This window comes from Palaemon carinicauda, chromosome 1, assembly GCF_036898095.1.
Source record: "Palaemon carinicauda isolate YSFRI2023 chromosome 1, ASM3689809v2, whole genome shotgun sequence".
Classification (NCBI taxonomy): domain Eukaryota; kingdom Metazoa; phylum Arthropoda; class Malacostraca; order Decapoda; family Palaemonidae; genus Palaemon; species Palaemon carinicauda.
Genome location: NC_090725.1, coordinates 249,415,401 through 249,432,003, shown reverse-complemented (window position 1 = coordinate 249,432,003; position 16,603 = coordinate 249,415,401). Strand labels below are relative to the sequence as shown.

At 44.3% G+C, this 16,603-nt stretch overlaps 1 protein-coding gene across 2 annotated transcripts in view; it reads right to left on the bottom strand.

Annotated features, from left to right (window-relative positions):
• Nucleotides 1-16,603, bottom strand: part of Idh3b (isocitrate dehydrogenase [NAD] subunit beta, mitochondrial) — a 68,350-nt gene that overhangs the window by 27,532 nt on the left and 24,215 nt on the right. For both annotated transcript variants that reach the window (XM_068388912.1, XM_068388905.1), the window contains exon 4: nt 12,261-12,567. In XM_068388912.1, coding sequence (XP_068245013.1) covers nt 12,261-12,567 — 307 coding nt within the window. The remainder of the gene's footprint in view (nt 1-12,260; nt 12,568-16,603) is intronic.

Sequence of the window (16,603 nt, the reverse complement as noted above, 5' to 3'; positions counted from 1 at the left end):
TTTGCTGATGTTTTCCGCAGATTTGCTCCAGTTTATTGGATCATATTGTTTCAATATGTCTGCGAATATTTTTCCATCACATTGGTTGACGTTACTAGTGACCTCTGTTATCAGACGGTCGAGCTCCTGTTTCGCCAACTCATGGAATTTATTTTTGCCGAGTCCAGCGATGTCTCTCCAAGCCTTGCCCGTGTTGTACATAGCCATCTTGATTAGATTTTTAGTAATTCACAAGATAACTATTCTAAGCCGACGTTTTATCCCACTTCTCCGACCTCAAACTAATCACTGACTATTCACGAAAACTTGTAGCTATATTGCACTCGATAGCCTTTTGTTATCCGCGTTAAATCATGATATTTATAGGATCACAAAAGTGTAATCACTTACCGGCACACAGATACAAAACTGAGAGAGAGAGAGAGAGAGAGAGAGAGAGAGAGAGAGAGAGAGAGAGAGAGAGAGAGAGAGAGAGAGAGAGAGAGAGAGAGAGAGATTATTTTCATTCATAACAATAAAGCAAGACATTAAATATATTATTGATATATAACTGTTTAGGAAGTCACATGCAAAAAGAATACCAATCATAGCATCATTAACCAAAATATCGTGCCATAAAAGGTTCACGCATGTTACTGAAAATTTTGAGGCGTGATTACTCAAAACTATCTTTTTCCACTTCAAATATTTGCTAATACTTGGAAAATAATTTAATCATTTTGAAACTACATGTGTTAACTTATGTTTTGTATTTAATGTGTAATTGAGCTTTTTTATATAGTGATAATTAATATCGCTAGAGAGACTTTAATTAAAAAAAAAAATTCAGCGTGATGTCATGGATATTCATCTACTTATTTATTTATATTTTGATCTGTTTGAGATTTTGGGGTAAGCTCAATTACAAGTTGTTTATATGATATTTGATTATTTCCATGTAAAAACGGGAAGTCTGAAAAAAACAATAAGACCGCAATTCACATGTGACGACGGACATAAATACGGAATGACGGACGGACAAAGAACATACATATTGAGTTCTTATGCTCATATAGTGTTGGCAAAGGTCATATAACTGTACCCTGAAAATATCTAGTCACTAAGTACTGTAAAATAGTTTTTTTTAATTAATATTTTTGTGTTTGGAGGTGATCCGGGCCTTAATAGAGCATATGATATCCTATGAAACACACAAATGAAATAATAATATACGGTAAGAAAATATTGATGAAATAAGACTTAAATAATTACCAAATCATGACCCAGCATAATAAACCTACGGGAAACTTTACTTTGTAAGTTCGACATACATCCAAATAGACTTATTTTGAAGACTACCAGTAAGTGTAGCCTCTTGATACAAAAGTTTCTTTATGCAACAATTTCACAATACAAAAAAAAATGCAAAAAAATTTCATGATACGAAACGAGATACAGTACATGATTGGCCTGGCCGCCGACAACAATTTTAAAATTTGCACTGCCAAACTGTAAACTTGCCACCATCGTCCCGATCTCCCATTGGTTATCTCCCTACTATGATGCTAGTTACCACTGTAAGATCCTGCTCTCCTACTGGTCAGCATCTATCCCATCACGCATCTACATATGCAAGTTCCTCCACCATTTCGTTTCAGCAGCGCTATCGTTCACATCGGTATCAAGTTGATTTCACTTTAGTACTTTTATTTACTATACTGTACTGTATCGTGTTGCCTTTCACAACTTGTACATTATTAGCCATGGGTCTCAAAAATGTTGTTGATGTTCAGGGAAAGAAGAATAGGATGCTTTCTATGGAGATGAGGTTGGAGATAGTGAAGAAGAATGATGCTGGCATGCCTTCAAGGTGGGTATGGCCGAAATCAGTCGACAATAGGCACCATCCTTAAACAGAAGGAAGCCATCAAAGCAGCAACACCATATAATGGCATGACTTTTTACCAGCAAGAGGAGCCATGTCCATGATGAGATGGCGAGACTGCTTCTCCTTTGGATTAAGGACAAGAGAAGCGCCTCCCTCTGAAATGTCTACTGGTGTTGCTCACCCTCCTGGCCTCAAGGAAGATATCCTAGCAGAGTATTCCTTCTGCTTAACATCACACCTCTCCTCCAGTCCATGGACCAGCAAGCAATTTTCAACTTCAAGCCTGCTCAACACTCTGTATGAGCATAGTGAGTTCTGCCGAAAAGGAAATAACTCCGTTTAATCTAAAAACCGGGCTCAAGGCTGAGTAATAACTTTTTACTACTGATCGTAAGCAGAGCTTTCCTCTTCAGTTTGTCTCATCCACCAACCATTCCAGATTGAGTCTTGAACTATCCCCTATTAAAACTAATGACAGAGGAGGGTTGCTGCCTTGTGACCAGTGTCTCTTAAGCTTCCACTGAAGGGACCACAGGTGGAGTAGACAGTTCAGAATGAGACATTCCAAGGAGACTAGTTGTCCCAGCAATGTCAGCTAAAGCTGTGCTGGCAAATGGGGCTGTTAAAAGAAAGGGAGAGCTACCTCTTGGAAGTGTATCAGTCTGTCCCAAAATGGGAAGACTTTTCCTACAACCATGTCAATGTCCATACCAAGACAAAGTCTGTTTGGGCACTAGGATCGACTTCTTTTGATTCACTACAATGTAGGTAGTAGGTTGGCCTCGGCACCAGCCACCCATTGAGATACTATTGCTACAGTTATTGGGTCCTTTGATTGGCCAGACAGTTCTACATTGGATCCTTCTCTCTGGTTACGGCTCATTTCCCTTTGCCTACACATACACCGCACAGTCTGGCCTATTCTTTCCACATTGTCCTCTGTCCTCATACACCTGACAACACTGAAATAACCAAATATTTTTTTTCACTCAAGAGACTAACTACTGCACTGTAATTGTTCAGTGGCTAATTTCTTCTTGGCAAGGGTAGAATGGATTCTTTAGCTATGGTAAGCACCTCTTCTAAGAGAAGGACACTCCAAAATCAAACCACTGTTCTCTAGTTTTGGGTAGTGCCATAGCCTCTATACCATGGTCTTCTACTGTCCTGGGGTAATTCTCTTGCTTGAGAGTACACTAATTTATCTCCTTTCTCTTCCTCTTGGGTTTTTATGAAGTTTTTATAGTTTATATATGGAAGATCTATTTTAATACAGTATTACTGTTCTTAAAATATTTTTTTTAATTGTTCATTAATTCCCTTTTAGTTTGTTTATTTCCTTGTTTCCTTTCCTCACTGGGTTATTTTTCCCTGTTGGAACCCTTAGGCTTATATTATCTTGCTTTTCCAACTAGGGTTGTAGCTTAGCTGATAATAATAATAATAATAATAATAATAATAATAATAATAATAATAATAATAATAAAAATAAAATCACAAATTTTAAGTAATTTGTATTTTTCCTAACATACTTACCGAGAACTACTTTCTTAGGAGTTACCTGGAATCTCCTCTCAACCGACCAGAGTTTTGTGTAGTCTACCCTACTTCCGTTTTCTGTGGGGACTAACTCAGGCGTAAGGAGAACGTGCCCTGAGGGTAGTCCTGAGCTAGGTCGGAGTTAGCTTGGGTCTCGCTCCTCAGTAAGTTCCTGGATGGTACAAAAGGTCTTAAAGGTCAGTAAGGCACTCGGGGAAGGTAGGGAGGGCCATTACCCGAAAGTAGTTCTCGGTAAGTATGTTAGGAAAAATACAAATTACAGTACTTAAAATTTGTGATTTGTTCCAACACAGACACTTACCTCGAACTACTTTCTTAGGAGACTTACACTTTAGGAGGTGGGAATATCTTCTTGAACTTCAGACCAAGCTAACCGGACGTCCCGTAACCTAGATGTGAACTAGGTTGCAAAATATAACGGAAAACGAAAGGTAGGGAAAACTACACAAAGAGCTCATGTTAGTGTCTAAGTACTCACCCTTTAAAAAATTCCATGATGCTGAGTCCTGTGACGAAGTTGTAGAGACGTGTCTTCTTTGGTTTGTATGTGGGGTTATCTCCGAGCAAGGATGGGAAAACGGGGACTAGGGTGAAAAGGAACGAACCTGTGTCTCTTGGTTTTGTTATCCGCGATTGTACCTGGGGCTTCACCGTTAAATCGCTTGGAGTGCGGAGATGACTGTCCCAATAGAAAAACCGTCTAAAGATCTCCTCGAGTAATCCTTGAGATAATGTGCTGTGAAGGTCGACTGATTCGACCAGGTGCCTGCTCGAAGGATCTGGCCCACCACCATGTTCCTCTCAAAAGCTAGAGAAGTACTTAGACCCCTAATGTCATGGGGCCTGGGAGTACCTGGCAGGGGCAGTCCCTCCTCATTATAGGCTCTGACAATAACCCGTCTCAGCCAAAAGGAGATGGTATTCTTAGATACCTGCTTTTTCGTAACACCCGTGGAGACGAAAAGATTTTTGATACCAGGGCGGAGATGGGCAGTCCTCTCTTCTAACGGCACGGACGGGGCACAACTTCAAATCTTCTGGATTCCCTGCCTTAGGAATGGCCGGCATTGAAAATCCCTCGAACTTCGGATCCCAGACCGCTGGATTCTGAGTTTTTGCCACGAAAGAAGGGACAAACTTGAGGGAGATTTCTCTCCACCCCTTCGAATGAGAGATGTTGTAAGACAACCCATGGATCTTTCCTACTCTCTTAGCAGAGGCCAAGGCCAACAAGAAGACCGTCTTGAGAGTGAGATCCCTGTCTACTAAATCCTTCAGGGGTTCGAACGGGGGACCACTTAACATTTTCAATACCCTTGCCAAGACCCACTGCAGCACCCTGGAGGCCTGAGGAGGGCAATCTTGTTCGAAGCTCCTGATGAGCATAGAAATGTGCCTAGAGGTGCCCAGGTCGATGCCCTTCAGTAGGAAGACTTGGCCCAAGGCTGTACGGACCCCTTTGATAGCCGGAATTGACATGCCCACTTCGTCTCTGAGATGCACTAGAAAATCCGCGATATCTGGGACCAAAGCTTTGAGAGGCTTGATGTCCTTTGAGGCACACCATTTCGTAAAAGTGGCCCATTTTGCTTGGTAGACCGCTGCTGAAGACCGTCTGAGATAACGTGACATCTTTTCTGCAGTTCCTGTTGAATATCCTTCCTTCCTCAGGAGCCGCTCGATAGTCTCCAGGCGTGAAGGCGTAGAGACTGAGGATTGTCGTGGAACCTTAGAAAGTGTGGCTGCTGTAGAAGATCTGGCCTGTCGGGTAGAGGCCACGGAGGAAGACATGCCAGGTCCTTTAGATCCGAGAACCACTCCCTCTCCGGCCACCAGGGCGCTACCAAAGTCATCTTTAAGTTTCGGGCCGTCCGTACTCTGTTGAGCACTTGCCTGATCAATGTGAAGGGGGGAAAAGCGTACACGTCGAGGTTATCCCATTTGTGCTGAAAAGCATCTTCCAAGGCCGTCTTTGGGTCTGGGACAGGAGAAAAAACACGGGGAGTTGTGCGTTCAGCCTGGTTGCAAAGAGATCCATCACCGGCGATCCCCATTTTTGAATGATGAGTCTGGCTACTTCTGGGAGGAGGGACCAATCTGTTCCCACTATTTGTCCCATCCTGCTGAGGCTGTCGGCTAGGACGTTCTTTTTGCCTGGAATGAACCTTGCTGAAATCACTAACTGGTTCGACTCTGCCCAATCGAGGATCTCCAGAGCGAGATCGCACAACTCCTTTGATTTTAGTCCTCCGTGTTTCTTTATGTACGCGACTACTGTGGCGTTGTCGCACATCAACACCACCGTGTTTCCCCTTAGAAGATCGACGAACTGTAGGCAATCTTCTCGGACTGCCTTCAACTCCAGGATGTTGATGTGTTGCCCTTTCTCCTCGTCCGTCCAGGTTCCTCTCATCGTCTCGTTGAGGAGATGTGCTCCCCACCCCTCTTTGGAGGCGTCTGTGAACAGAAGCATCTCGGGAGGCTCGGTTGCTAAGGGCATCCCCTTGAGAGTATTCGACCGACACTGCTACCACTCCAGGGAGGGTATTGTCTCCGGCAGAACGGGGATTAATTTGTAGGGCGAGTCTACTTGGTTCCAGAGACCCTTCAGGTTCCATTGGATGCTCCTGAGCCTGAGCCTCCCTTGGGGAACGAGTTTCTCTAAGGACACTAGATGCCCTATCAGCCTTTGCCAGTCTTTGGCTCTCCTGGGTTGTCTCGAAAGGAAAGGCAGGAGGATCCGTTCCAGGTTGTTCACCCGGTCCTCTGACGGAATGGCCTTCACAAGTCGGGAGTCCAGTGTCATCCCCAAGTAGGTCATCCTGGTGGAGGGCGACAGATTCGATTTTTCCCGGTTGATCGTGATACCCAGATCCTTGCAGAATTGAAGTAGCTTTACACCTTGCTCCTTCAAAACTCCCTCTGAGGAGGAAAGGAGCAACCAGTCGTCCAGGTATCGAATGAGGCGAATACCCCTCTCGTGAGCCCTCACCGAAACTGTCGTGAAGACTCTCGTGAATACCTGGGGAGCTGTTGACAAACCGAAGCAGAGAGTCTTGAACTGTAGGATCTGGGCACCCCACTTCACCCGGAGAAACTTCCTGCTTGAGGGGTGGACCGGGATTTGAAAGTATGCGTCTTTGAGGTCTATGGTCATCATGTAGTCCCCTTCCCTCAAGGACTGCAAGACCGACTTCGGGGTGTCCATTTTGAAGTCCGTCTTGCAAACAAACTTGTTGAGGGCTGACAGGTCTATCACCGGTCTCCATCCCCCTGTCGCCTTTTCCACCAGAAAAAGTCGGCTGTAGAAGCCTGGGCCCGGATGTAGGACCACTTCCATTGCACCTTTCTCCATCATAGTGGAAACTTCTTCCTGAAGGGCTGCCCTCTTCAATGGGTCCTTGGGTGCCAGCCAATCCGCCAGACTGGCTGGAATCGAAGGTGGAGGTTCCGTTAAGAACGGGAGTCTGTACCCTTCTTTCAGTACGGATACTGTCCAGGGCTCAGCACCGTGAGCCCTCCATGCTTGCCAATATTGTCTGAGGCATCCCCCAACCTGAGGCTTGGGCAGGAGTAGGGGGCCTCCCACTCTATCTCCTCCTGGAGGAGCGGCCTGAACGCCCTCACCTGGACGCTGAGTATGCCATCCTAAAAGAGGCAGACGCTGCTGGGGCTCCTCTACGGGGGGGCAGTGGTGGTTGAGCCCAAGAGGTAGATGGGGCGTCTCTCCTCGTCAGGCTAGGAGAGGCATGAGAAGTAGAGGGTCCATCCGACGTTGACCTCCTGTAAGCGGGTCTCCTCACGGGGTGGGGTCTGGGTGTGCTCACATCCTTCCTCTTCGAGACCTTTTCCATGAGCTCCTCCAACTGTTTCAACGGAAACAGGGAGTCACCCCACACAGGTAGGCTCCTCAAAGCCCTTGCTTCCCTGTCAGGGATCTTCCGGGAAAGCTTGGCCAAGATCGTATCCCTTTTCCGAAGTACCCAGTTGGCTGACAGGGCAAGAGACTGATAAGTTAGGAACTTCAAGGTCTTTCCCCCGGAGATGATGAGTTCCTTCAGGAGGTCTTGTTTCGCCGGGTCTGTCAAGTCGTAGGTGGCTTGCACACCTACCAGAGTGGAGGCCCACCAGTCCAACCAGGAGGCGACGTGGACCAAGTCTTTGGACATTTCCTCCATCATTGCAGCCTCCGACTGTGAAAAACAAATCGGGGCTGATGCGGCTCTGTCTTCTGGGGCACCCTGGCTCAATACTTCTAGGGAAGACTCTATTTTGCAGGCTCCCAGTCGCTGTTCTTCTGGGACATAAAACTTACTCTGGGACCTGAGTCCCTGTAGTAACTTTGAGGAACTCTGTGACTTGGGGGCTTCGGCATTGCCCGCCACAATCTTGTCTACGTGAGCACGGCCCAGGACCAAATCCCTGGCCACAGGCAGCGCCAGGGAGGGTTTCTGCTGCACGGGGGCCTCCATCAGCCGATTTAGGCTGGACCGCCAGGAGTCCTCTTCGGCTGGAACAGGTTCTTCGATCCGGTGATGTCTGCGTATAAGGCTTATCACCCTACGATATGCCGAGTCCTCGGTTGGGGAACCTTCCCTGTCGTCAGCAATACCCTCTACCTGATTCCGAGGTGCCGGGTCAACGGGCACTCCCATCGGTCGTCGTGGCTCAGGCTCAACGAGCACCTCCCTACGGTGGTAACGGTCTGCGTCGACGGGAACTTCCGCATTAGGCCCGGGTGTCGGGACGGGAATCGCCGTGTCGGCGAGGACTACCGTCCGTAAAATGTCTTTGGAGGACGAGGACGCGGCTTCCGTGGGCTGGCCCGACGGAGGAAGCCGTTCCTGCGAGTCCAAGGGCCGAGTCAGCTGTGCTGACCCGACCAGGCAGTCCCTCCGAAAGCGCGGCTCCCCCCGCTGGGCGGGTTGAGCCAGAAGCTTCGCGGCCTTACGCCTACCTGGAGAGGCCTTCTCACTCTGTTCCTTGCGAGGGTCATACTTGTGGCTGGCCGAGGGTCTCCGTGGAGAATAGTCTCTGGACCGGCGGCTTGGAGAACGCTGAAACTCGCTCCTGCGGGGAACGAAGACCCATTCACCATTGGGGGACCTACTCTTCCTGTACTTCCTCCTCGGTGACCTGGATCGTCTTCTACTATACCTTGAGCGGGAGCCCCTGCTCCTGGATCTCTCCCTCCTCCGCCGGCGCCGCCTCCTCGCTTCACCGACCGAAGAGCCGTCGTCCGAAGATCCCGACGATACTGCATAACCTGACCGACGGACGGGAGCGGGGGCAACGGAGGTCTTCGCGATCTGTTGAGTTCCAGAGGTCGAGGGTTGTAAAAACGAGTCAGGAACCGCCGTCAGAGGAGCTGGAAAGGAGGTCGGTCGCACCACGCTGGGGAACCAGGAATCTAGGCCATCCTCCATCCGCAACGGGGACCTACCTGGCGTTTTCGGGAGCTTCCACCCGAAGGGCTCCCCTACCGTCGAGTCCAACCTATCCTGGACGCTATCAGCTGCTGAAGTACCTGAAACACAGGCCCAAGACGCAGGCGAAGAGACAGGAACAGTGTTACTCCACATGGGGTCATCGGAGGAGACGTGCCCCCCAATCACAAGGGCAGAGTCTCCAAGACCCCCAGACAAAGCACTATCAGGCTCCCCACTAGCTTGTGACGATCCAGCAACCCCCACATCATGTATATTAGACTCTTGGGGAAGAGCCATCGGCACCTTCCCCGCAACAGACTTACCTCGTGAAGAAGGGACAGAAGCCCCGTCAGATTGTCCACCTGGCGACGGCAATGGCGAAGAGATGCTTGCCTTCCTGGGGGATCGTTAAGAGGATTTCTTCTTCTTTGTGCTATAACGCACCCACTGGATTTCATTCCAGCTAACACACTCCGAGCACGTATCCGTCGGAGAACACACACTACCCCTACAGGAAGAGCAAAGGGAATGCGGGTCCACCTCCGGCTTGGATAGGAACGCTCCACACGACTTCCCGGCTCTAGGCCCAAGACAACGGCGGGTCTGCTCCATCACAACACAACCACAAGACACAGGCACGAAGGGAAGGGATAAGGAAAACACTTGGGAAACACAAGGGAAATACGCAAACGCGCGAGAACACAAGGGAGAGCACAGACACACTACACGGTAACCACGTGGGACACACGAGTCGGGGACACAAAGGGTCGCAAGAGAATGGAGAGCGGCGTGATGGTATCACGACGCGACCAGAGAACTTACTGATGAGCGAGACCCAAGCTAACGGCGACCTAGCTCAGGACTACCCTCAGGGCACGTTCTCCTTACGCCTGGGTTAGCCCCCACAGAAAACGGAAGTAGGGTAGACTACACAAAACTCTCTACGGTTGAGAGGAGATTCCAGGTAACTCCTAAGAAAGTAGTTCGAGGTAAGTTTCTGTGTTGGAACAAACTAATAATAATAACTAGAGGCACTCAGTAGAGCCCAGACGTCCGCTGCAACCGCTTATTTCTCGACCTTGACCTTTGATCTAAACATGTATTAATTGGGGTGGATTTTCATAAACTCAAATATGAACCAAGTTTGAAGCCTCTGTGACAACAATATTCAATCTTATAGCTGATTACGTAAATTGGACATTTTGCTTGATCGTGACCTTGACCTTACAAAATTTAATCATTTCCAACCTTTCACATAACAGTTAATCCCTGCAAGTTTCATTACTCTACAATTAAAATTGTGGCCATGAAAATGTTCACAAACACACACACAAAATCAAACACTCAAACAGGGAGTAAAACATAACTTCCTACTAACATCGTTGGCAGAGGTAATAATCATAATAATCCCCTAATTACGACAGAACAAAAGATGCTTGTCTCAGTGGAGCAGAAAGTCTTCCTCCGAGTCTGCCAAAATCAACCAATCACTCAAGTAACACAGATGACGAATGCCACTGGCATGTCCCATAGTGATACCAGAGTAAAAAATTCTGGTGCAAACTTGCAAAGCTCTTGAGAGACCAAAGACAAGAACTTTGAATTGGTGCAATCTGCTCGCTATGACAAAATGGAGGTACTTTCTGGAGTCAGGATGGATTGAGATCTGTAAGTACCCATCCTTTAAGTCAATCAAACAATTGTCATCATGATATCTAATGGCCTAATTGCCTCCCTAACTGTGCTTGGAGTTTCCATCTTGAACGAGGTTTGTATAACAAACTCATTTAGGGCTGTGAGGTTTATGACTGGTCTCCAGACGCCTTTTCTACAAGAAAAAGTTGACTGAAGAAGCCTGGGGAGCCATTGTCGACCTCTTGAAGAGTGCTCTTCTCCAGCATGGCCTGATCTTCTGCCTGAAGGGCTAAGTCCTTTGCCAATGCCTGGCTGTAGGGCAATGACGTTGCTGGTGGTCAAATCTGAGGAGAAGTAGAGTTGATGAATGCGACCCTTCACCAACGCATTACGGAGATTCAAGATCTCTCGCCGGCCGATCTGGTTTGTCTGGTAACCAAAAGTGACTGCTCTCCCTCTGAGGAGGAATCTACAAAAGCTTCCTATGCCGCTACACAAACACTACACTGGGGGTTTTGTCATAGGGAAAGCACTGGAAAAACTCACCTGATTGGAAGAGTGAGAACAACACTCCAAAGGGGAAGGGGATTGCCGAGCTTACAGTCTCCCCTTAACAAGGGTACACAACACCTGGGATTTCAAAGGTTTGTATCCCCAAAGAAACAAAATTCTCTTTACCACATGCTTAACTTTCGGGATACTTCTGCTTAACAGCGAGAGCACTCACAAAGCTAAAAAACAAAATTTATCACAATTAATGCAAATAAAGTTTCAACAGTTGAGATAGGAGCACTAAGGTATGTCTTATACCAGATGCGGCCAAAAACAAGTGGCTTTTCTGGGACAGGGGAGTGGATGGGGTTCCCCCTTGTATCACCTGTATTAGACCAATTACCTTGTTAGCAATTAAATGGTCATTCCAGCACCACTAAAGACATGTCACTTTAAAAGAATCAAGATTTGCAAAAGCACTTGAATTTTGGGTGACCTTCACTCAAATATGGTTTCAGTCCCTGAAAAAACAATTTTAAAGGATTACTTTAAGAAGCTTCAGGTCCTACTTGATAATCATAGCAGTGAAATAGAAAACAACCCAGAATTAAAACTCGGTTAACAAGAAACTAAACTGGAGTAACAGTGGGTGATAAAAATAGATAAACCTCAAATCATGCTCAACAATTGCCTCAAGTCATAGTAACCCTCTGATACCAAATTTACATACAGCAGCAAAAATAAAAACTTTTCTCAACGTACAAGGGGAATGCAGTACAAAAGTTTGAAACCATTGGCAAGCCTACAACTACAAAATTTTCCTTTCTCACATGGTGGAGTGCTTTATAAACATACATCAGATCCCTATGGGTACTGAGACCTTGACTTAAGCTGTTGAATCTTCATTGCACTGACCTTTTGGTTTGACTCCTACCAAGGTAAATTTAAAAGAATAGTTCCCAAGATTTATTCAAGTAAAATCCAACTGCACTGCAGATAACCCTGACAACCTTGCAAAGGCAAAAAAAGGGTTAAGCCTCATATCAGCAATGATCTTGTTCCCTAGCTGGGAATAAAGTTCAAATGAGCACATGACCACTACTGCCAACCACACCGCAGACAATTTCCTTTAGAATACAAGTAAGGAATGGTGTAAAGGATGAGGAACAATGGAAGTTAGGCAATTATATCAGTGAGAGGTTTGTGATGAAACATATAGAAGGTAGTACAGTATATGGGGTGTAGATCCAAAAATATTGTTTAAAGAAATAACTTACCTCTTCGCACTGTTTGAGAAACAGACCATCTCCAAGCTTCATAATATTTGCTTTATGTACAGCAGTAACTCTCTTACGGTTATTCCTGGTAGCATAATCAAATGCAAATTTAGCAATCCTTCGACACTTCTCACGAGTCATGATCTTCAAGCACTCCACAACTCCAGTTACACTTTCATGTTCAAGAGCTGAATACTCTCCTTCAGTCTGCTCACGAATAACAATCATGTCAACATTCTTGTGACGGACATTTAGACCAGCGAGTGACTGTACATGAACAACATTTGCATACAAATCAAGCTCATCTCTGGAAGAAAAAGGTATACTTTACAATAATATTAGTTTTTAAAGTTCACATCAATTGAAATGTCTGGAAAAACACAAGAAATATCAAATTTCAAAAGTAATTTGTATTTTTTCTAGCTATACAAACCCAAGTCCTTTAGTAGGGGTAGATTCTGGTGAGAGCTGGTAATGACCTATGAAAATCTATCAAGGTTGTAGCTACTGGATCCCAGTATCACTGGTGGACGGGGTCTGCCAGCACATTGAGCCTCCATTCAGATTCTGCCTATGATTTGCAGGGTGGATAGAGCATGAAGTGAAATCTAAAGGACTTGGGTTTGTAAAGTTAGGAAAAATACAAATTACTTTTAAAATTAATGATTAGTTCCTACACAAATACAAACCATCATCCTTTAGTAGGGGAGTCATCTTAGGCAGGAGGAATGCTCAGTCTGGAGAGATCAGAAGAAAGAATCATGTGACCCAGTGATGAATGACCTAATGCATCATAGCTTAGGAAATTTTTCATACGAGAACCTATCTTCAATGGGAAGAAAGTTCCCTTTAAGGCATATACAAGTAATGGAGTTGCCTTATATGTCACACTACTCCTCTAAAGAAGTGTGGGGATTCTACACTTTTACTCTTAGTAAAATGACTACCCGTTACTAGTGTACTCACTTGCATCAGTGTCTGTTCCAGCTCCATAATGTTACACTACCTAATCATAAGAAAGAGAAAGAAGGAAAGAGGAAAGGCCAGCCATCCTCACTCTTGAACCTAAAAACATGATGTGAATGCTATCTTAGACACAATGCTTCTATCCTGAAAAGCAACATGGCTTGATACAACACTTACTGGGAAGCCACCACAGGGCCTATGGAGAATATATCCAGGGATCTTTTAGTGCAATCCAGAAGATAGTGTGTTACAAAGGTAATCTGTCTCTTCCGGACACCAGCCTTCAAGACTTCGGCAACTGAACGGTTCTTTCTTAAGGGGAGCCAGCCGGCTAATGCCGTTTTCTAAGGAAAATACTCTGATATTCACACCACTTAATAAGGTGACTTAAGACATCTCCAAACTGCAAAGGATTTTTGCCTCTGACCTTCGGTTTTGCAACGCCAGGGCAATTTATCCTGAAAATTATTGTTTTTCAAATTCTATCGCCTCCCTTGAAGTATAGTTTTGAGATACGAGAATTTAAATTTTTCTTTGTATTTTTATAAAGACAATACAGGTAGTCGTCGACTCATGACATATGTGACTTGTGACTATTTGACTTTACGACAATTTTTTAAGGGTGATGACGTCACAAGTCTATCGGAAATACTACGATAATAGGGCAAATATTTCCTTGTAAATAATCTATTTTCTCATATCAAAAATAAACTGATTTATCTTGGTAAATTTTAACTTTCTTTTATTGATAATATACAGTATCAGTTTTCAGTAAAAAGTACATTAAGAAAAGTTTTAATATATCTCGAGTTCATATATGCCTGGTGACGTCATATTACCAGCGAAAAGCGACCGGCCAATACAGTGATTTCCTTCCAATAGGCTAACAATTAGTATTAATATTCCCATTATAGAAAAATTAAGTAACAATTCAAAGTATTTTGTGGATCTTTATCGGTTGTTATGAGTACTTCTTAGAGTAAATTTGACACTGCGCTAGTTTTTATTTTATTTCTGATAATAGATATATATTTATCTAAAGAAAGTACACTAACAGGATAAATATTTTCTTGAAAATAAACATATTTCCTTTTACATTATGAAAATGAAATAATTTTGTTCGGTAAGTTAGCATTTTCTTTCATTTCTTGCAAGAAAAAAGAAAAGGGATTTACATATTTTGCAAGTCATTCTTTGTAGGGTTGTGACGTCATATTTTTGGTTGAAGAAAGAAAATACTGTACTAACTTACTGAGCAAATGTATTTCATTTACATTGTCAAAGGAAATATATTATTTTGAAGAAGCTAATTGTCATATTAGTGTACTTTTAGATGATTATCAATCTTTTATTAGAGCTTAAATAAAACTAGCGCAGAGTCAAATTTATGCTAATTAGTACTCATAACAACCGATAGACCCACAAAATACTTTGTATCGTTACTTGATATTTCTATAATGGGAATACTAATACTAATCGTTAGCCTATTGGAAGGATATCGCTCTATTGCCCTCTCACTTTCCGCCAGTAATAATGTCACCAGACATATGATATGAACTCGACAGATATTAAAACTTTTCTTACGTACTTTTTACTGAAAACGGATACTGTATATTATCAATAAGAGAAAATGCAAATTTACCAAGATGAATCACTTTATTTTTTACACAATAAATAGATTATTTCCAAGGAAATACTTGTCCTATTAGCATAGTATTTTCGATAGACTTGTGGCGTCATCACCCGAAAAAATTGTTGTAAAGTCGAACAGCCATAAGTCCCATATGTCGTAAGTCGATGACTACCTGTACCTTCCTGAACAGATAAAATCAAAGCACGAACTAAAGCCCACATAAACAAATCTATGCAAAAGCTTTTCAAGAAAACTTAATGCGAGAGAAGAAAGAGAAGAAAACGAAAGAAAAACACTCGATCCCTATGTGGGATCAAACTCCTGCCATGGTAATGCTAGTGATGTCACTGTACAAGGGAGGAGCTAAGATCCAAGTTTTTTTACTAAGGAAATACAAGTGCTTCACACTAGCATGCCTGAATTCTTGTTGTTTACTCTAAACCGAGCCGAATGCCTGATCGTAATCTTGTATTCAAGAGAAGAAAAATATACAAACCTAAAGCAAAATGTATTTTCCCCATAACTGAATTCTGAATCCCACAGACAATTCATCTGAAAGTTTCAGGAATCCTAATCAGCAAACCCTGAATTAAGTGTAATATTACGAGAGCGAGAGACCATAGGTAAAAGATAATACTCCCAAACACTTCTCTCAAGGCTTGTAGCCAAGAGTCTGCTCAAGAAGGAATGTTCCAGTATACATGCAATATGTGAACGCTTGATCTATTAGATATAAAGCATACACTAGCTATCGTAGGCAGAAAGGTCACTCAAAAAGTGAACATACCCTGAGCCAAGCGGGGAAATAAACCCACCTAATCTAGACACCCAACAGTCTCGCAAAATGACAGCCTACCCTGAGTAGCCTACATGTGCGGTATCTTAACCACTTGGTTCAGAATTAAGGGGGACCTCCCCCCAAAAAAGGGGGGTTAGAAAGACAAGGTGATAATGCATCCCAAGGAGCCATCCCCGACCAACAACCAGTGTCGCTTCAGCTACATGGTGACTTTTCGGTCACCAAGTGGAAGGAAAAAGGAAGAGATGACTCATTCCCACCAAGTGGAAGGGTAGGAGACACCTCAAGCCTACGGAATGAGCATCTGATGAGCCTGTCAAAAAAAGACATCGGGGGGAAGACGAATCAGTACAATCATTCCCAATGTTTCGACCCCCAAAAAATCAACACAACTAATTGCCGCTGTCTCGTGCGACTGCTGATAACGAGAAACTGGGAAAAAAATTAGATGGTGACATAGCCAAGACCGAGTAAGATATGTCAAATGCTCGACTTCTGGAAATCTATTGGCAACGCTGAACGTAAGACTGATCAAAATCATCTGTGTTAGGCAACTTAGAGGGAGGACCTATTACAAATGCTAGCAAAGGTTGACAACACCGACCAGTAAACTACCTGTCGGCTCACAGAAAAGACTCTGTCACCAAAAAGGGAGGGTCAGATAGTATGTAACTTAAACAACCGAGTGAGAGTCTAAAGGCTGACCAAATCTCGTAGCATTAATCGACTTGGAGTTACAACAAATGTCACCACAGGTTAACAACACAGGCCAAGAACATCTGAGCGCCTAGACAGACCTAAATTCGGAGTGTTAAACAACTTGGAATTCACCAAGAACATTTGAGCACCTAGACAGACCTAATTTCGTAGTGTTAAACAACTTGGAATTACAGCATATGACACCCAAGGTTGCCAGCCCAGACCGAGAACATCTGAGCGCCTAGA